Source organism: Semicossyphus pulcher, unplaced genomic scaffold (assembly GCF_022749685.1).
Source record: "Semicossyphus pulcher isolate SPU_LCO1_2020_fin unplaced genomic scaffold, fSemPul1.0.p SCAF_8, whole genome shotgun sequence".
Classification (NCBI taxonomy): Eukaryota; Metazoa; Chordata; class Actinopteri; order Labriformes; family Labridae; genus Semicossyphus; species Semicossyphus pulcher.
Window position 1 is genome coordinate 30,700,347 of NW_027211759.1, and position 22,023 is coordinate 30,722,369.

General features: G+C 40.7%; 1 protein-coding gene across 1 annotated transcript; it reads right to left on the bottom strand.

Moving 5' to 3' along the window:
- Positions 1-287: 287 nt before the first annotated feature.
- Positions 288-21,370, bottom strand: n4bp1 (nedd4 binding protein 1). The gene is made up of 12 exons (XM_069687085.1): positions 20,889-21,370; positions 18,310-18,537; positions 17,890-18,063; positions 15,433-15,944; positions 14,977-15,214; positions 14,055-14,369; positions 12,744-12,979; positions 6,146-6,276; positions 5,755-5,851; positions 5,053-5,160; positions 3,600-3,701; positions 288-2,718 (listed from the first exon to the last, which is right to left on the bottom strand). The coding sequence occupies exons 1-12, from the start codon at positions 21,198-21,200 to the stop codon at positions 2,343-2,345; spliced, it is 2,829 nt and encodes a 942-aa protein (XP_069543186.1). The 5' UTR covers positions 21,201-21,370; the 3' UTR covers positions 288-2,342.
- Positions 21,371-22,023: the final 653 nt, after the last annotated feature.

Genomic DNA, 22,023 nt, shown 5'->3' on the forward strand with positions numbered 1-22,023 from the left:
CCAGCAACCCTTAACTTATTGTTTTATTAGATACACAAGTTTGTATACAATGACTTCATGTAACTACTGTAAAAAAAATAAAAATGAAAGGAATAGTTTAATATTTGGAAAATAGACTATATTAATTTCCTTGCCAAGAGATGAGTCTGTGTTAGAAATACAAAGCTGATAGTTGTTAGCATAGCTTTGCATAATAATTATGCTGAACCTTTTGCCATCACAGTCATGTTGTCAAATTATTGAAACATCTGTGGATTGGATAACAGGTAAATAAGGAGTAAGCACTATAGTCGTGCAAGTTTTATGGAGACTGCCGCATTTATTTCGTTTGACCACATACATAAAACCATATGTGCACTGTAGCCAAAAATGTTTGTATTTACAAAAAAATAAAAATATACACAAAAAATTATAATACAACAAAAGAGAAAAAAATCCTTCAGTAACCGTTACAACAATAACAGAGCAAATACGAACAAAACTTATTTTTTGACAACTCGTAAAGTTTTTGTGCAGATGTTCGTTTATTACAAGGAAATAAAGTGTAATATCTTACAAAAATCAGATGCACATCAAATATGCAAGCTGCGGCCCACATTCTCCGGGTGTATGAGGGTAAAAAAAACACAAGAAGCTTCTCTGAAGATTCATCAATGAAACCTTGTTTTAAGCCATTACTTACCTTCAGTGCATTTAAATTATCTATTTAACAATATTTACAAATGTAATGTAAAAGTTGTTATCTGGAAAGGAAACGTATGGCATGTAATTTCAAATGTGTGTCATGTAAGTCAATTAACAAAGCACAGTTTTAACTCTTGTAGTGTTTGTGTCCGGTTGAAGCCAGACGGACTGAGATGCATGTTGTCTAACGACCGAGGCGGAAACTCACAACTTGTCTCAGAACAAAACAATGATGTAGAACTACGACTGCATCCTCCTGAAGTCACGGTTTAAAAGTGCATCTAACTGGAAGTGATGAACTGATGCAGGGAACAGATTCAACCAGAAGTCATATATTCTTCTCAAACAGAGGTCAGATCAGCAGAATCAGTTTCAGCACCTGGTTTCTTTCACAGACTTTAAGAGATCATTTATAATCAGCAGGTAATGAAGCAACACGGAGCTCCAACAGGATGTCTCTGATGACGGAGAACATGGGGGCAAGGGTCGTGTTATTGTGGCAATACTCAGATTGCCCTCCGATTATGGAGCCAATTACTCCAAAACAAATGAATCCTTGTAAACAATAAATACAAATGCAAGTTTTCTTTTTAAAGACTGCTTAAAAACAGGTTGTTTGACTCAACCAGGAAATAATTTGGAGTAAGGGCCATGAAGTACAGGGAACATTTTGAAGGGATAGAGATGAGCAGTGATGCTTTAATAAAGGGGCATAGGTTGTTAAATGAGATTAATTTAGTCAGCATATATACACATAGTGAGCTACAACTGAAACAATAAGAAAACTACATGTTGTCATAACTGCCCATCTAAACAGCCTCAAAATATCAGCCTTGCACACGCCTTCTTTGATGCGGTTAGCTGCATAACTGCAACTTAAACTGTATCTACAATCCAAAAAACGGCCTTTTGGGATTTCTGTCCGACAGAATCAGTCAGAAATAATGATCTCATGATGCTTCCTAAAAATTCACAAATGGGAACTAGTCTGCACTGCTCAGCTCTGCCTGATGATGTTGAATGACTCCAAAGTGCTGAAACTGCTCACTGACATTGAGTTCAATAACCTGTTATTAAAAGACAGTCACTTCACTCTGTCCCTGAACATATAGTGTATAATAAGTGATACGTTGAAAAAATAAAAAAAACATGCAAATCTGTAAATGTCCCAAAGAGTATCCAGAAAAAGCTCAGTTTGTATATTCAGAGAGACGTTGTGAGTCTGATGGTAAACAGAGTTTTGTAGAAGAAACCCATCATGTGACAGGTTCACTGTTCATGGTCTGAGATATTTTCTCCCAGTGCTGGTCCCACATCAGAGGAACCTCCGGACTGTCAGGATCAGCAGGGTTTATGAGCATCGGATTTATAAAGACCTCGCTGCTTAAATACAGTATGTTCTTTACATCTTGCTTCTGCAGACACCAGTGTTGTTCACCTTAATCAATTTGAGAGCACAAGAGGAAAAGCAGAACAAAAATATCATTCAAAAAATACTTTTCCTGAAAGCAGCTAGTTTGATGATCAATCTTTGTGTAAAAGAAAATTAAAGGACACCTTCCATGTCCTCCAGGCTGGACAAAATGGGAAAATAAATTACTCTTATGCTGACTCGTTTACAGATATTCTTTTTATATACTGTGTGTGTCTGCTGTTATTCATCCCAGCAGCAGCCCAGAGAGGGCGTTCAGGTCTCTCATGTACGGGTTGTCACTGAGGATCCGGTCGATTCGTTGCTTCTGGTCGGGAAAGATGTCGTACAGCTTTCTCTTCAGCTCTGACGTCTCCCCCGGGGACCGCTGCGGAGGGGGGGAAGGGGAGGGGGAAGGGGAACGGCGGGGCGGGTGCCATTCGGGTGGACCAGAGTGGGGCCAGTGTGCAGTGGGGTGGGGCGTCAGGGAGGGAGGGGGCCGGGGTGTGGAGGCGGGGGTCCGAGGAGCAGAGTGGACGGCCTGGACGTAAACCGGCTGCTGCTGCTGGGAGGACGGCCGCAAGTCTGGAGGTCTCAGAGGGGGAGGAGTGACGACAGCCCTCCTGACAGGAAGAGAGAGAGAGAGTGTGAAGGGATGCAATGGAGAACAGGTCATAGGGCTGGGTTTAAAAAAACTAATTTTCCGATTCAAATCGATTCTTAATGAACCAATAACGATTAATAAATCCTGAGTTCGATCTTTAAAAATATGTGTAGAAACGTGTCTGATTACTCACGTTTCTGAGCACTCCTGAACGCATCCCCCCGAAACATCACAGTGAGGGAGACATGCCCGGACTTGTTTACTGCAGGTTCTAGGCTACGGAGACATCAGTGACCTCTGACGGACTCTTTTTATCGTGTGTGCCTCCATGAATATGTTAGTTAGTTTTGCACTGATGTTTATGTTACGCTCTGTTAGTGTTAGCTTTGGCCGCGAGCCTATTTTTGGCCTGTTGTTACACAGTATGCCCCTCCCTATAACTCTCATGTGGTTTTGTTCTTTGCGCTGTGAGATCTCGTGGCCAAATCTCACGCAAGTTGAAGCCCAGTTTGTTTAATCAAAACATGAGCCAGATGTACAAGAAAAAATCTGAACTGGAAAAAAGTTCATAAGCTGTTTTATTCATAACATTGTTAATATTGTGTTGACTTATGTTTGCCATGTTTAATAAAAAGTACATGATGTAACTTCTTCAGAGTCAAATCTTATTGTAAACATTAAAAATGTTGATAATGTACCAGGGTAGGGGTGCATTGATACTGTAACTGAAAAACCAAATCGAATCAAATCGGGACCTTGTGAATCGGAATCGAATCGAATTGAGAAATCCTTATCGATACCCAGCCCTAACAGGTCAACCTGTCCCAATAAGTATAAATACAAATATTCAAGTGTAAAAAGAAATTAGAGGTTCCCTTGACATCTGCAGACAAAACATACCTGTTGTTTTTACGCAGGAAGATGTCTAGATGAGGTCCGTCTTTCCCCAGAGGGTCATCAGGGATCATGAAGTGGTCCTCAACAAAAGTAAACTGAAGCAACCTGTCAGGGAAAAGGACAACAATGCATTCATAAAGGAAATATGATTTATTTGTCATTATTACATTTTCTAAAAAATAAACGCCATAGATGCGTGGGCACATTACATATTAGGGCGAACTCGGACTTTCCACCTTGTTACCTTGCTTCTGTCAATCACAAGGCAATCACACACAGCTTCTGCCTTAACTTCTATAACATTACACATTATTGTAACATATATTAATACAATGAAAGTTACTATTTGATGTGTCATACCAGGATCTGTACAGTATTATATTTGCATAATTTAGAGCAAAATAGTCTCGGAGAAATATTCTATAATAAAACATTACCTGATACAGGTATGCTCAAGCCCCACCCACATTTATCTACTAATTAAAACCATCTGCAATCAAGTTTTGAAAGCAAGTTCTAAACCTACAGTTTGCACTTTAAATGCAGTTTTTCCATAAACTGCCTTAAAACATTGTATATGCAAAGCATTTAACTAATAGATAAGTAGCTACACAGTGTGATTACTGGTGAAATCTTTGTATTATATTCTCATATTATTAGTTTTTCCTGTACAAATGGGTTTTCAGTTTGTGGGAAGTGATTTAAGATCTTTGCGCAGAACAACCATCAGGGGGCGACACACTGTCAAAAACAACTACCAAAGACACCCTTCACAATCTCTGTTAATACTGTCAGTGGTGGTGAAGGCTGTTTATAATACCAGTTTATCCAAAAAAAAAAAATGCTTTTAACAATAACAATCCAGACTTTCTTCATCATTGTTAATCAAGATTAGGATGTTATTGCATTTACTAAAGGATAAAAACACCATAATTATCACCAATGCTATTGTAAAGCACAAATCTATAATTCTGAATCAAACTGGTCAGAACAATACAAAGATCCTGTTAATTAACCCTATCAAAGACATTTATCTAAAATGAGCTGGTAGTAAGTTGCTGTAATTGTCCTAGCATGTTAAAGACACATCAAAATAACTTTATGTTGTGATTTAGTAATTATATACATATTAATTAGCTTTCAGTAATTATTTATTTTACTGTAAATCAAACAAAATAAAGGTATTTCTTACCCTACGTGTTTCTTCCTTCATTTCGAGTCAAACTATGTTTTAGTCTGCTGTAATCCTTTCCTCTGGAATGCTTTGCTCTTTAAGTTCAGTTAGTTCTTCCTTTTAAGTGCCACAAGATTGTTGTAAACATTAAGAAACTGTCAGTGAATAAAAGCTAAATCCTTCTTGTACCATTCAGCTGGCAGTCTGCCTCGCTGGACATTCCACAAGCATAGTGGGGAATGGAGCGTATGACTGAGATAAGTACACATTAAACACAATCACCTCTCTTGAATGATCTTGCGCCAGGTGTCCGAGGTGTCGACAAAGTCCCTCAGGTTGTCGTTGGTTACAATGATCCCCTCTGTTTTTTCTGCTAGGTGGAGCAGGAACCTGACGGAGAGACAGACAGAGAGAGGGGATTAAACACTCAGGATTTTCCATGAGTTCAAAGGTCAGAATCTCCTTTCAAGCAGGGAATCCACCAGTAGTGGGACACTTTGTGAGTCAGAATAAGTTTCAAAGTGAATTTTAGTTGAACAAAATAACCTTATATATCTGGGAGTACCAACATAGATGCTGATCACAAGTTGCTGAAAGACAAAGACAAATCTGACCCTTCTTTAACCCTTCTTAAAACCAAAAACCACAACAATTATTGCATAATCTTAAATTATAATACACCACATTCTACAAAATGTCTGTTGGATTTGTTCTCTTATGTGAGCTCACTCATTTCTCTTTTGTTGATGTGATGGGTGGGGTTAGAGTAGCGAGAATGTTTGATATTAGAGTGGGAGGGGATAAGGTCATAATGGAACCAAAATGCCCCTAAAAACCCGAGTGATTCAGCCCCCTGCTCTGGAGAAGCATGTGCTCTTGTGTCAAGAGATGAAGAACTTGTGCACTTTGTGTGTGTGTGTGTGTGTGTGTGTGTGTGTGTGTGTGTGTGTGTGTGTGTATGAGCACGTGTGTGTGCATGTATACCTGTCGTCATGTGAGGATATCCTCTGGCCACACACCTCTCTAGATGGAGTGAAGGAGAGCAGTCTGAGGTCTTCTAGCTGGTTTAGAAAATGTTGCTCTGCAATTACATAACAACAGCTGCATTAATATTACATGATAAGAACATGGAAAAGCAGATCCATGAAAAACATGCACACATAATAATTGGCTGAAAGGTTGGTTCAATGGTTTAACATTCATAGTTTTTATTACCAGGAAGTCTGAAATGAAAAAAATATATATATTTGCAGGATACAGCTCATTTAAGACGATGTTTAAGGGCTGTTTGTTTCTGGCCCTGAACACTGATCTTGAGGTTATAGCCAGAAGCTATAACATGAAGACTACCATGTTTACACATGCATACATGTACCTGTTGTGAGTCTGTCTCTCTTCTGACGCCACTGAGGAACGAATACTGTGATCTCCCTGTGGCCCCGCCTCCAAAACGTCTCCACAGCCAGAGCGATTCCTCGACAGGAGAAGAACCGATGCAGACCATGACTGGAGAAATGGGGGTGAGAAGAAGGGGGAAACCGTGAGGAGGAGGAACATGACGATTAATCAGAAAGAGTTTGTGGAAGTTTGTTGTGTCTTAACCACTGAGATCATATGGTCTAAAAGTAAAGAAAATCTTTGTATGGCTCACGGGGTTTCCAGTGTTATGACCTGATATAGGAGGAGGAAGAGGAGGAGAAACTAAATGTTATGCACTTTCTAAAGAATTCTAGGAGGAAGCAACAACACTTAATAGGAACTTAGGCTCTGAGAACTGGAACATCGCTAATAAAAATAGGAAGCGGCAACGTGCTTCAAGAAATGCACACTCCTCATACACTGGTCAAGTATCAGTCTAAGTATTGACTCTATACCTAATACTTTTAATAGAACTAGACACAGACACTGCACATCACATCCTCAGCTGACTCAGACCGTCGGTGTTGACGTGCATGGTCTTTGCACGTCAGACAGCTGTGAGACAACAAATGGGTAGCTAGGACAGAAACCCACATAGCAAAACAACAACAAACACAAGCAGAGGTGAGAAACTCCCTGAGAGCAGCCAACCCCCTGAGCAGGAAGCTGGCTGCTGCTGCAAGCCGCACGCACACAACACCAGTGACATCCTTTGCAAGGACATGTTTTCAAAGTATGTATTTTTACATGGGGCAATCCCGTACTTTGTTCGACAGCATCAGGTTTATGTTTTAAAGGACATTTTGACTCAAAAGCTTCACATTTAGGTTGTGAACTTCCAAGTTAAACTGCACACCAATAAGAACAGGAATCAAAAAAGTCAGACCAGTGCCGGAAGAGTGTAATTCAAACTTTCCTGAATGGTCAAATAGTAAACTTTATGAATGGAGCTTCTGTTCATTCATCTCTCTTTTTCCTTGTCATGTCACTACCGGTGACTTCCCTGTGTACCAGGTCACTTATCTAATCAGCGATCTGAGCCTCACATGTGAGCTGTGGTAAATAAGAGACGCACAACAAACAGTCTGTGTGGCTGCTTCAAATACCCGCTGGTGTCACAGGAAATATTAAGCAGGGCTCAAGCTGCATGATGTTTATCTGGCCACATAAAACGTTTCATGCAACCCCTGCCACAAATAGTCCGGCAATGAGCTGAAGTTAGTCTGTTTCCTGCTGATGCAGCTACAGCTAAATGTGGACTAGGATTGCAACTAGCTATTATTTTCAGATTATATCTGACTGATGAGTTGTCAATATTTCATGAACCCCAAGATGACATCCTCAAGTGTCTTGTTTTGTCCGCAACCAAAGATAATCAGTTCACCATCAGAAAGGAATAACGAAACACAAAATGTTCACATTAAAGAAGCTGGAATGGGACAATTTTTACATATTTTTCCTTAAAATATATCATATATATATATATATATAACATAACTGTCGAAACAGTTGGCAACAAATGCATTTATTGACAACTAATCAATTAATCTTTGCAGCTCTAATGTGGTTGTGGTAGAAAAACAGAACACAAACTTAACTTATTAGACTTAACATGATTCCATATTATGATTTTTCTTGCATGTTGATCACAAATAAGAGTGAATACAGAGTCAGTCTCTCTGAAACAAGAAATTGTTCACTATGAAGTTTTACAACCCTCAGTCTCAAGTGTCTGACCTGCAGTTACCGTTAACAGTGATGGTACAGGAGTGTTTAGAATATAGGACACATAGCAATATACAGAAACACACTAACTACAGAACAAGATCATTCTCTACTTGTGGTAAGAGCTGCGGTGCGAACTCAAGGGAAGTTCCACCGAATGTTGAAAGAGAAAGTGATGAATGACACCACAGCAGGAAGAGGTTATGCAAACAGTAAAATCAATAGGGAGACCTGGTTGAAACTTGATAGGGGAAAACATCCCTGAGCTCATTAGTTTTTTAGGTTCATAACCTAATAATCCCCTTTCTCGATTACGACATTAAAAGGTTCAGTAGGTAACATTATTAAAACTAACTTTTTGTCATATTTGCTCAAACTGTCACTTTGAACATGCAGTAGTACATGAGAGAGATAATCTGAAAAAATCACGTTCCTCTGGCTCCTCCTACTGCTCCTAATGGCATTTGCAAGAATCCACCACTCCCGGACCACAACAACCAATCAGAGCCAAGCAGTCTCTCAGGCTGCTGTCAATCACACGCTCGCATGCTCACACGGTCAAGCTCAATTACTTCTGTGTGCGCAACGTCAGCCGGTTTGTGTCCACAAAGGCTTAAAATACTGCCCATCCCTTCATTGCCAACTACGGCTTACACTACAAAGACCTTCAAACTGAAGAAGAGAAATGAGGAAAAGCAAGCTGAAAAGGAAGAGTTGGACCGAGACTGAAACAAAACAAGAGTAAACATTGGAGCGGCAAATCCGAGGTGGAGAGAGCTACGGGACCTGAAAGGATTAAAAAGCAATGCTGAGTTAGACAGTTTTGCTTGACAGGTAATTACCCCAGCTTAACTTCTGCTGTAATTGTTTCAAAAAATGTCTCCAAATTGCCAAGATGTCTGCAGTTACTGTGAAACTGTTTTACGTTGGTGTTACAGTCGGGCTAACGTTAGCTTGTTCTCAATGGGGCTGCTGTTTGTCGTTGTTTCATGGCGGTGTCGCTGAAAATATGTTTGCGAAGTGCCCAGACAGTGTTACCGTATCTGACTTTCTCGTGATAGTTCTGCGTGCCTGTGCTCTCACGGCTAAATCAAATCAAATTTCATATGTATAGCACCAAATCATAACCAGAGTTATCTCGAGACACTTTACAAAAAGAGCAGGTCTAGATCTTACTCTTTGTTATGTTATTTAAAGAGAGGCCCAACATGAATCACCATGAGTAGCACTTAGCAACAATTGGCATATTGGCGAGGAAAGACTTCCTTTTAACAGGCAGAAACCTCGAGCAGAACCAGACTCATGTTGAACAGCCATCTGCCTCGACTGGATGGGCCGAAAAATGGGATAGAAGGAGATGCAGGATAGAGACAGGCAAAGAGAGCAACAACAACATATGTCCTTGTTACATCAACAGTTAATACATACTTATGGTTATAATGCCAATAATAGAGGTACACTAGTGTAAAAATTAGCAAATAATGAATTAGCAAGAACAGCACAGTAATGATAAAGGCTGTAGTGATAGTAATTGTAATAACAGTTGGAGTTAACAGGTCTACTATTAGCATTAGCAGCAACAATAATAATACTATGGGGATACTAAATGTTCTCAACATCAGTGTGTTTCTGCTTAGTTGGCGCTGTTTTTTCCAGAGTCTCTGTTAGCAAACTAAGTGCTAGTGGTTTTGCCAAATAGAATGAACTGTAGATTAACGTTCACAGTAAAAACACTGATTTCCGCTGGTTTGATGTGCATCTGCTTCGATAGTGTTGGTGGTGTAATACAACGGCTGCGGTTGTTGTCATTTCATGTTGTGTCCGCCATATTCTATATCTGGCTCCTTCAGTTGCTGTGGTTACTAGCCTGCGCGCGCATTACAGCCTCCTCTGCTGGGGGGACTTTGGAGGCAGGACTGAGCGCTGCGGATAGAGAGGGGTGGGGGGGGGGGGGGGGGGGGGGGGGGTTGTAATCTTACAATTTTTGAAGCAAAGTCTGCTCTCTTCTCCATCGTACCTACTGCAGCCTTAAACCTGCACAAGACATCATCATCATCAATTTGTTGCTGTAGTTTTCAATAAAAGTTTTGTTTTTAAAATGTGCTTTATAAATACATTTGGATTCGATAAATAGACAAAAGAATAACCAAACGCTCAATCCGTAACAATAGGTTTTAAATTTGTTTGTCTTTTCTTTGTTCTTACAGGGTAGAAAAGGTGTGGTAATTTGGTTTAAACAGACTTCTAACTATAATCTCACTTCACAGTAACTAAAAAATACAACAATGATGAATTATTTTCTTTCGTCCTGTTTGACATATGTTGAGTCAGAGTTAATCGTACTTTTCTGTTTAGGCACACTTCTGGTAAGGAGCGAGGGAGGACTAAGATTAGTGTGACACAGAACGTGAAAGGAAGTGGTTGTAAAAGTGATAAGTGAAGACAAGGTCATACGAGATGAACTCTGACAACACAGCAGCTGAGAGTAAGAAAAAACGCACATACTGCACTCCATCCTTCTTTATGTGATAGACACAAAAAGCAGAGTCAGTCTTTGTAGCACAAGTTCTGCACTAAACTGAAACTACACTCAGATTTTTACTAGAAAAGGCCTTCCTTCTCAAAAACACCCCCGTAGTACACCCCCACTCATTACTATCGTGATGTTACACATGCCTTTTTCGATCTGCTGGGCGCACACACACACACACACACACACACACACCTGCGCGCGCACACACACAAAGGTGATGAGTAACGACATTAAATGAATGCGTGGGTTACGTTTTGGTGCACCTACACAACAAGGCTTGTAGCTGTAACCATCACAGATGGTTCTTTTAGTTTGAGTTTATGACTGTGTGATCTTTACTGATGATGATGGTAGTGTTGATGGGAAGTGTGATTGCATCATATGAAACAGGAAAAACTTGGTGCACGTACCACACGTCTGGTAATACCGTTATCATAACAGGAGCCTAAACTCTGTCACTTGATGTGTGTGCTGTGTCTTCTGTCTTTATAATGTTCAGAGGAACTGACGGGTGATTCACAGCTAGACTGCTGGTTGTGTTAAAAAGGCTTTAACGATGTTGCCTGTCGCTGCAGAATTGGCATTTACCACTGCTCTGGTTACAGGTACTCATCCAGGGGTCCTGATGTGCTTCACATGTTGATACCTAAGCAGAGATTCAGCAGTACACTGCAATCCTGATTCTCCTCCCTGTTATCATCGCTGTAACAGTTTAATATCCTTAAAAGAAGTTGAGAATAGGGATAGAGACAAATAATCGAGTACTCATTGTTGACGTCATTATTCGAGTAACGTTACACTACTCGCTCACCCGCGTTGTTTTCGGCTAAAGTAGTTTAACTCAGTTACATGCACCATGCCAGCCCTGACCAGGAAAAGTGATGTCTCCAAGTACTTTGACAAAAAAAGACGACGATAACGTGCTGTGCAAGATATGTGGTGTTCAACTTGTATATAATAGAAATACTAGTTCAATGCTTAACCACACACGCTTAAAGCACAAGGAGAAGCAGTGGAGGCAGACAGTCTCGCATCACATCATTTGCTAGCTCTGTAATCACACGCCGTTGTGATGATACCAGAGTGGAGAAGATTAGTCTGCTAATAATGAACATGGTGACTGGAGATATGCTCCAATTAAGTGTACCGTGTGCTGATGGCGTTTGTTGAGCCAGAGTACCAGCCACCATCACGCCGGACAACAGCTACGTGAGTAGAAAACATGTGAGTTACGTGTTAAGCAACACAGAACAGAAGTCCATACAGTCGGGTACCGCTGTGACGTTTGACAACAGAATGTTACGTTAACTGAAGGGCTGGTTGAGGTTGTTAAATGCATTTGCAATTGCACTTGTTTTCTTTTGTTGGCAATTTATTTAGACTCATGTGAAAGTGTTAGATAGGAATGTTCTCTTACAGGCATATAGCCTACCATTTCTGGGCGGGGAGGTCCGTGTCCGACGTGTGCTTTTTTAATGGTAAAAAATATGTAATTTGCGAGTACTTGATTACTCGTTCATAAATTAATTAGATTACTTGAGTATTGAGCTTACTGGAAATCCCTAGCCCATCCCTAGTTGAGAACTGGCCCAAAAGTTTTATAACAATTTCCAATATGATCTATTGCAAATATGCAAATATATACATTAACAAATAAATAATATCTGTATAAACATTCCACTCCTGATCTTTGAAAAATAGTACCTACATTGAAGGAAACTGAGTCTTCAAGTATCAGAGGTGACACTTAGAAGTTCAGCTCAAGTTCAACTCAAAAGGATATATCATGTGCATTTCAAACACTTTGCAAAAAGAAACAAAGAAAATCCCCTGATCAAAACCCCCAAAGCTGTCAATCTGACTCATATAAGAATAGAGATACGTGCCTATAGTGCACAGATGAGAGATCAGATCAAGCTCGTGGATGACAGAGCCTTTGCTCTCTCTGAGGTGAATAACTTAATGCTTCAGTCCATGTTTACTTGGTTCTTAGTTGCTTGATACAAAGCATACTAAACTGTTTCACATTTTTTCCTGCCACAGGAAAGTTTCTTGTTGGTGTGCCACTGCCATGAACCACAAGTAAATACTTTTCCTTAAATTTAAAAAAAATAATTTTCTGTTCATCATCCTGCCTGCAATGAAATAGTCCTTATTATCTTACTTAAATGTCCTTCTCATAGAGCCATGTCCTGTTTTATACCAGACAGTGTGATGTGTCCTGGGAAAAAACAGCTTTAATTTGGTGTGTGTTTGTGTGTGTTTGTGTGTGTTTGTGTGTGTGTTGCAGACTCACGCCATAGCCACGTTGCTGCCATCTATGATGATGTGTCTGAGCTCCGGACGTCCCTGCTCGTTCGGCAGCTTCAGAGCGTAGGGGGTCCTCAGTGACTGATGGAAACGAGCCAAACCAGTCACTGGGGGCGCTAGGGGTTCGTTTGCAGGAGGAGTTCTTGCTCCAACTCCATGAAACCCCATGTGGCTGATGGTCTGATACGGAGAGGACGAGGGCCTGTTGATGGGCTGAGCTGACTGAGGAGAACAAAAAAAAAAAAGATTTGTGAAATAACAAAGACAACAAAGTTATTTGTTCTACTTATAAGAACAACATCCACCCAAGTTCCTGTCATGCGTTTAAGATCACTGCTCATTCCCTGCTCTTGAATGCAAAATGAGGAGAGGTGAGTAAAACAATAAGACAATAACAGTAGTAAATTTGATTCTTAAGCTGCAGTCGACAACCACAAATGAGTTTATTTGATTCATTTATATGACGTTTTGAGCTTATGAAGCATTTTTTCGTAATAAGCAATAAATAGTTGAGAGGTAATTTAATGCCCCCTGCTTTGTCAAATCCCCTGACTTTTCCAAGATATTAAAAAAAATCCCAAATCAAGTAAAGGCTGAACTGAAACTCCCCTGGTTAAAGCAATAATCTTGAAGATTTTCATTTAAATAAATGTCTGTCAAGTCCCTATCTATCGCCGAATGAGGTAACCCATTGATTGAGCCTATGGCCCACCGATGAAAGCCTTTGCAGTATTACAGACCGCCAGAGAGGGTAGGCGGAGCTAAGCGGCTGCTTTTCCAGTCTCTGCAAGTGTTGGGAGTAAACAGTAATCTACTATGGCTGAATAAACAAAGAAAAGATCGATGACTACAGATACAACTTAACCAATAAGTGAAAATCCAAAGAAAAAGAAACAAACTCGACGCTCAGATGAAGCAAACAGTCTGAAAAGGAAAGCGACCGTCAGCCAGGAAAATCAAGAGTTACAACCGGAGCCAACCGTGGACGTCATACATGCAGCACTGTCTGGATAACTGGGAAGTGTCCTCCCGCAATTACTGTTTATCGCCATAGTTGCCGCCAAAGAGAACGAAACTGAGATCTTCGAGATTATAACTTTAACAGTGTAACAACAAACACTAAAGAAAGAAGCATATTTTAAATTCCATTCAAACATATTTTAAGACGTATAAAATACCCAGCTTTGAAAAAACATCACACAAATCATTGTGAACAGTGAAGCTCAAACATCTGAGGGAACTTTTAATAAGCAGAAGACATTAATGAGTGGAGGGGAGAGTTGAAGGTAATACCTACACTGGGGGTTGAAGCTAAGGAGGTGGTGGTGGCAGTCAGCCACTGAGGCGTGCTGCGCAGAGCTGTCACACTCTCAACTTTCACCGATCCTCCCAAAGTCTGAGTCCCGCCCCTCGACAGGAAGTCCCTCTGTGAGACGCTGCCCCCTCCCCGCGCCAAGTAGTCGTTTCTGGATCCTGATTGGGTGTCCAGATGTGGTGCTGTCATCATCCGGGACATCCTGCTATCTGCCGTTTTGCTATTCGTGGTGATTATGTCATCGTCGATGGTGATGACCTCGTAGTTTCCAGTGCCTCCTTGAGCACTAGAGCTCCTCTTGATAATAAATGACAATAAATACATTTCCATGTCATTTGTAAAAAAAACCTACAGTTGCTAACAGATCAGATCATAAATATGAATGTGGTGAGATATAGTTTTCACAACATAAAATTAGACATATTGTTAGGAGAGGTGAGATATTTGATCTGATAATAAAACAAGATCCAGTAAAATGACTCACAAGATAAAAAGGAAATTAATAGGAAATTATGTGAGATGAAGAGAGGAAGAAATCTGAGTGCAGGGTAGAAGATAATAACGAGAGAAGAAGGCTTTGAAGAACTCCCATGATGCATTTAAATGTGCCATGGGAGTCAAGATAATAGAGATGTAAATGGGGTGAGAGATTAAATGCAGGTACGAGGATAAAAGAAAAAGATGAATAGTCAAGTACTTCATGTTTCATTATCTGAAAGGTATCATGCAAAAAAGCAGCTCAGTCTAAAACTTCAAAACTTCAAAGCCAGGAACTTTAAAAAAAAATCAAGATTTGATCTTTCACTCATCGACGGTCCGAGGGGATTGATTTTATGTTTGTGTTTTATCAAAGGAGAAGGAAAAAAATAGTGAAAGGCAACAATCTTTCTTTGAAGGGTTGTACCTTGTGAGTTCTGGTCTCCTTGTTTCGAGAGACCGTAGAGGAGGACGACGATGAGCAGGAGGAGGGAGTATCTGGGGAGTGCACAGAGTTCAGCCGTCTGTCTTTTTCCCCTCCCTTTGAGCCCTCTTCACAACGCTTTGTTTCCTCAACGATTTTCTCAAGAACAAGGAAGGTGTCTTCTGTCTGTCCAGTCTCCTTGACGACACGCTCCACCACTTCCTGCTGATAGCCCATTGTTCTGAACAAAATAAGTTTAAACAATAGTTCAATTGGCAGTATGAGAGATGTTAAAGTTTTTCCAGGCTGACATAAAAGAGTTCTCTTATGCCCAAATGCACACTGAACTGTAAATGGTGTTAAAAATCTACGTAACTAAGATTGTATGTAATTCTTAATAGCACCGATTTAATACAGAGCAATTCCTTTGGAAACATTTCTCACTATCATGAATTTTACCTGAAGAAATTCACCAAGCAGCGGAGGTTGGTTTCAGGGCTGACGGCCTCCCCGTCATCTGAAGGTGCTTCACTGGAGTCCAACATGATCGGACCAACTGTGTTTGCTTTTGCTGAAGAGGAGACGGATGAAGAAGCAGAAGGGGTTTTGGATCTACAGCTGCTGCTGCTCCCCCGTCCTTCTCTGTCCCTCGGCCGCTCCCTCTCTCTTGCCCTCTCTGGTGACTCGTCCCTCCGCTCCAGAGAGTACTGTCTCTTTGTGTCCCGAGTCTCGCTCTCAGATGAGCGCCGCTTGTGAGAGGGTCGAGTGCCGTTGAGCAGGACGGCTTCAGAGCCTGAACCCATCGCTGCTCCTGCTTTTCCTCCTCCACCCAGGGATGCTGCGCCGGCCCCTCTGTCCTCAAAGCTCGTGTCCAGGATGCGGTTGGAGAGCTCCGTCACAGGGGTGCTGCTCTTTGAGCGGTCCTGGTCGACCTCTGCCATGCTGGGATGAAGTGTCTTGTTGATCTGCGCCTGAGAGCGGAAACACAATGGAAATCACCTCAGTAAGGAAAGTACAGTAAAAGGTCCCCTCAATCATTAACACTTGATATGGTCAATATTTGTACCATACCTCCTTGCCTATATGGTTCTCTTTAGTTAATTTCAGTAGTTAGTTTGTTACATATAAAGATTTATTTCATTTACTTACTGCTGTTTCATAAGTGCTAGATTAAAATGGCTGCTAAATGCCTTATAGAGACCTGAAAGTAGCTTTTATGAAGTTTTTTATTTAAATCATATAATATTGATGGTTTGAAGCTAAAATGATACTTAAAATGTGGTTAAAGCATTTTTTAAACTGAAAGCAGCACAACAAAAACTTCACCTACATAAAGAGATCACCCATTTCTCTGGCAGGCCTGATTTGTCAATGAAAAATGTTGTAACAAAAGTTTTCAGACCAGCAGGAAAGGTCCACTTTCTTAAAACATTGGAGGGCCTTATGTTTATACATCCTATAATGCTCCATTTGTACATCTATAGAGACCCTGAGATAAGGCAAACACATTGATAAAACACATAGAAGACAGCAAAGATCTGTTTCGAGTTTTATTTAGTCTCAGAAATGTTTAGCTCTTGGAGTCGTGAGTTTTCTGTTAAATACCAACTATACAAAAACTGCCTTGTTGTGACTAATATAAAGCTATCCTGCAGCCAAGGACAAACAGGAATTCACAGCTGTGGCGTAGGCAGGAAAAAGTATTTGGATGGGCCTGTACCTTTTTTTTCCCAGTATTTTGCTTTGTGTTTTCAGAGTCTACATTTTTTCATCCTGCTCCCAAACCTAAGGTGAAACATAAAACTTATTTTCTGATCTATATCATGAAAACAGGCTGCTGTATTGGCAGATGTAACTTTAATACGTAATAGAAAATTACAGTGGAGATGCACAGACTGAAACAACAAAGCCAAAGGGAAAAGAAACAGACCTAAACGAAACACTGCTGGCGCTAAACAGGTGGCAGCTAACAAAGCAGCACTGGAGTGGGAAAAATCAGGGACATCACACATAGTTATGAAATGTTCGGCCATAAGCTTCTCTGTGAGTACTTTACTGCCAGAGATATGAGATCACAGAGTTATCTGACCGCTGTGCATGCAGAGCATAGACATTAATACAGAGTCTGTGTGTCACCTGCCTGTAAACTGAAAACATGCGCCTGCGGGATGATGGCACATGAGGCAGTTAATGAGTGTGTGAATGTGTGAATGTGACATGTAGTGTAAAAGCAGCTTTGAGTGTTTGGAAGACTAGAAAAGCGCGATATAAGTACAGTCCATTTACTCTTACTAATTCTGTTATTCCAAATGTCATACCATTGGCAGCCTCAGGAAAATGCCTACAGGCCTGATCATACCACTGCGTGGAAAAACAATATGATTTTCTTCAGATGACGGTTAAAGGAAAATGACACCAGTACAGGTGTGGCTCTTTAAGGGCAGACAAATCTGATGGGGGTCCCGTGGACTGAGAAGCATGAGGAGCAGGCTGCAATGCTGAGTGTGCTTTAGCTGTTGCATGTTGGTGGCTCTAAAATCAGCAGTTCCTTCCACTGCTGTTTAAGCCTAATTTAAGCTAGCCAAATCCACTTTTTTCGTGCTCTTCTTTCTTACCCAACTGTGGTCTCTTTAAATCTCTTGCTAGGAATATTTGTTTTGTTCAATAACTTAATACCCGCAAAATTGTTTTTTCACCTCAAAATTGTAATACTTGTGAACCCGACTCCTCGAGGAATGTAACGACAGCAAGTGGTCACAAACATTTTCCCACATAATTGTCAAAGATCAACTCTGCCCACACTGATATCCCAGACAACAGACAACAGACAACAATAGATTTAACAACAATAGACGTGACAATCTCCAGAAAACAGTGAGGCAGTTCATGTTTTAGCAAAGAAAGGTATACACTCACCAAGGAGGATGTGTTGGCAGTAGTGGGGCTATGAGCCAATCCCAGTAACTCCTCCTTCAGGGCACTGGGCAGCAGGAGAAGCTCCATAGTGTACTTATCATCCCTTTCCTCCACAAAGGACTTGAATGTGCGTTTCACTGCCGGCTCTCTGTCGCTCGGTAGACTCCGCTTCTCCTGGGAACAACAAAAACACACACATGTACTTAAATGCGCTGTGACACTAGAAAAAAAAAGTCCCATCTTGTAAAAATTGTACAACTTATGTCTGTTTACATTACTGATTAAGCTGATGAGTTAATTGCCTATTAGGTGATTACTCAGTCGGTCTGTTAACACAAGGAAATAATAAAAATTGTCCATCTCAATTTCCCAACCTGTAAAAAAACAGTGTGTGTGATGACAGATTATTAATGCCCTCACCTGAAAAAGTGCTACAAATTGCTGGACTCTGCTCTGGGCCATCACTACAGGTTCAGCCCGGCCCAACAACCTCAGGCGGCCCGGCTCAGGCACCACAACCTCAGCACTTGTGTCCCGTATGAGCCGGTCCAGGAAGAGGCCCCGGGCACCAGCAAAAATGCAATGCATGTCCACTGGGTACCGCTCTTCTTTCTGCAGTTCGGGGTCACAGAGTCCTCTGACATATTCCTACACAGCAAGGAGAAAAAAAATACTGTAACAACAGGTCACTGAACAACAGGATTAATAATAAAACAACAATAATTTCTATTAATGATGGAAACTGCTACTTTCCAGCCTGACAAACAAACTGTAGGAAATGTTGAAAGGAAGTCAGAAACCAGTAAAAAGCACATCAAAACACATATTAGCTACTAAAACTGATCTGGTCAAATCAACAGGAGTGAAACTGTGCTCTCAACAGTCCTATAGTACAACAATTTTAATGTCACAAAAGTCTAATAATCTATATGTGATTTCTACAATATTCAGAATGAAGCAAATCAAGGTGATACAATATAATATACACATACTGTATATCTTACAGGGCCAGTGCCTAAATTACTTGTATCTTAGTTTCGGGGCATATCCCGGCCCCGATTGCTGGCGAGCCGTAAAACCAACACGTGCTGAAACTAAACATTTGTCATTGATTCAGGGAATCTCCTGGCAATGGGAAATGTTCAGATGAATCAGCTGCAGGTGGGCTTGGTAACTTCCTCATCGATACTGTGTCACATTTCTTAATGTGTAAGTGTTAGACAGTACTGAGAATGTAAATGACTCAATAATGACTCAGTAGCAGGGAAAGAAAGGATGTCAGACTTGAAGAAGAACAAGATCACAAATATTCGGGTGTGGCTTTTAAAATTAGACAACCAATTAAACAAGTTTCCAAGAGAAGACAGTTTCACATTGCTGACTTGCTGATGCTGTGAGAAGCAGCTACAAACTCTGACAGATTGTTGAAAGAGAAAATAACAAGAACTTTTTCAAATGTGTAGAATTTTCTTCTTGTGAAACTACGTAACAGGAAAGGTTGTAATAGGAATTACAGCAGTGATTTCCCAAACTAGAGGAAGCACAGACAAAACTTGGCATGGTTACACAGGAAGGCCTTTATGACTCTTGTGTTTTCCTTATCACAAGTTACACAGGCTTATTGAGAAATTAACATTTCCACATCACTGTCTCGGTTGACTGGCAGAGCTTGTAACAGCTGAGAGTGACTTACGCACAAAAGAGACTCGTGTGACATTAAGTTCCAGAAGTGTGAAAAATGCACACGTACAGGAAATCACACATAAATAAATAAATGATTCAGATGTTGAATGCTATTTTTCACGTGTAAGTATAGTGTATATCTAAATGCATCTCAGACACAGTTGCCTTTTAAATCGAATTTCCAGCTGAAGTATGTGACTGTCACATGGAGCACTTTCTATTTAGAAGTGCTAACACACTGACCCACATTTGATCTAAAAAGGCCAGGAGCATGGTGGAGCCATATGAAGTGATTTGAGATGTTCTTTAGAAAAATAACAAATGCAATGCATTAATGATGATCAATCAAGTGTATAATACAAAAATGAAGACATGACAAAATATAACATTACTACTGTAATCACAGGTTAATGATGATATGAAGGTCAGAACATTTTTTTTTTTTATCAGCAGAATAATATCCACAGAACTCAAAACCTTTTAAGAGGGAAGTTTGTCATCAGAAAACACATATTTAAATTGGGAGGGTTGCATAACTGATACTAGCACAATACATACTCCTTGATAACTATGTCCTAACTATTAGAGAAATTCTACGCTACTTATGAAAGAAAGTACTGACAAAAATTTGTAATATCTGCACATATCCTGGAAAGTCAGCATATGCCTATATTTAAATGTACATCAGCCATGAGCAAGTAATTGTGAAACTGAAATAAGCTAACTATGTATTCATGACATCTTTAGGTTGCATGATTGCCAACTGTCAGCCAGTGACAACTACAACGCTGAAAATAAACTGACAAAACCAAATCTCATGATATTTTTGTCTAGACACTTAAATGTCAATATTATGTTAATATTTTGAGAGCATTTGAACAGCTGTTCCTATCACAGAATGTTTGATTAGGGGTGTCTAAGAAATCGCTGTTTGTACTGCGGACGTGGTGACTAAGAAGGAACACACTATCAGTTAAACTATATCTCTTAGACACAACTTACCAAGTTATCAGTTTGTGCAGCAGCCTTTAGAGACAAACATTTTATTATGTATAATCTTCATACAAAATTCTCTCCTTCCTCTGACTTTGTATTAATTAGATATGCAGTTGTGATGTGTGGTAAAACAGCAGAGACCAGAGCTAATCAAAGAAAACTGATACACCTGTTCATCAGCCACATGACAGACTGAGCGGTAACGTTATTGGCAACTTGTTTGTTATTTGGTCCTCTCTGTGATTAAGACAACTCTGTGTCACGGTGGCCTGTTAGTTTAACTACAGAAATGCGAGTGGTATAGTGTAACAGGACTTTACCTTTGCCTTTGACACGTCCTCTCTGTTTCCTCTGAGCTGCAGCCATATCTGCCTTGATGTTTTGCCACAGTGCGGCTGTCCCGTGTGGTCTAACAGTCCAATAATGGTGAACGTTACTTTAAAAACCTGCTCCACTCGAGGTTTGGCACATATCAGCTCCTCTTCCTTGTCCTCTAGCACTGTAAACTCGTCCACGGTGGGGTTATCTAGCTGCTGCCTCCCGGCTGACGCAGGGAGCCTGCTGGTCGGCTGCTCCGGGCACGTTAGCTCGGTGACTCGTCTCATTCCGAGGAGGGGCCGCGTTGTTGACATTCCGCTTCTCGGCCTGACCGTCGCTTCTGACAACAGCGTCTCAATATTCAAACCTTTCGGTGCTGTAAGGAGCCTTTGGCGTTTTCATGGTCTCTTTTGGTGTGTACCCAGAGCAACGAAGCGACGTTTATAGTGTCTAACGACATGAACACAGAGGAAGAGCTAGCTTAATAACTCGGAAGCCCCGAGTGACGTATCCGGAAAGTCCCAGTGATGACGTCATCAAAACACGACAGTAGCGTGTGCTCCTCACGGCGAGTCCGAAGATAATTATCTGTCAAGGTGTTGTGAAAACAAACGCGGCATGACCTATATTCTTACGACATCCAGCCCGTAGTTGTAGATCGTGTAAGATGAGACTGACAATTTAGTATTGCCACCAATCAACGCTCAGACAGCACCCCTGTGAGAGCTTGGCAGCTGACGGCTCTCTGGTTGAATAAGATAAGAGAGCGTGCGTAAGTGCAGCTGTGCCAGACAGGCCAAATAATTCAAAACACATTACAGCAGAAAGACGAGCAGCTATGCCCTCTCGTGGTTGTGCCAAGTCATTGCATGTTGCAGTTATTTCAGCCGGACCAGCCCGTTTAAGCTCTGCTCATTTGTGTTTAGAAAGATTTATTAACAATTAGGCAAGGCCACTACCCAAGGAAAAATAAGCCACTTGAAATTGTAACACTTGTTCACCGTATGGTTTTTGTAATTTGATTGATAGCAAATGTGTCAAGGAATCTGTACCACTAAAGTACAATATCGACAAGGTGCTCCATTTATTCATTATTTTGTAATCATATTGTAAAGTGTTATGCTGTTTTGTGCCAAA

Bases quoted from the DNA above. Each gene is read 5' to 3' on its own strand.
- n4bp1 (XM_069687085.1), bottom strand. From the start codon at position 21,200: ATGTCAACAACGCGGCCCCTCCTCGGAATGAGACGAGTCACCGAGCTA. The intron at 15,945-17,889 runs GTGAGTGTATAC...TTCCGCTCTCAG, and splicing joins CTGCCAACACATCCTCCTTG to GCGCAGATCAACAAGACACT. The intron at 12,980-14,054 runs GTAGGTATTACC...TGTTCTCCTCAG, and splicing joins CCTTAGCTTCAACCCCCAGT to TCAGCTCAGCCCATCAACAG.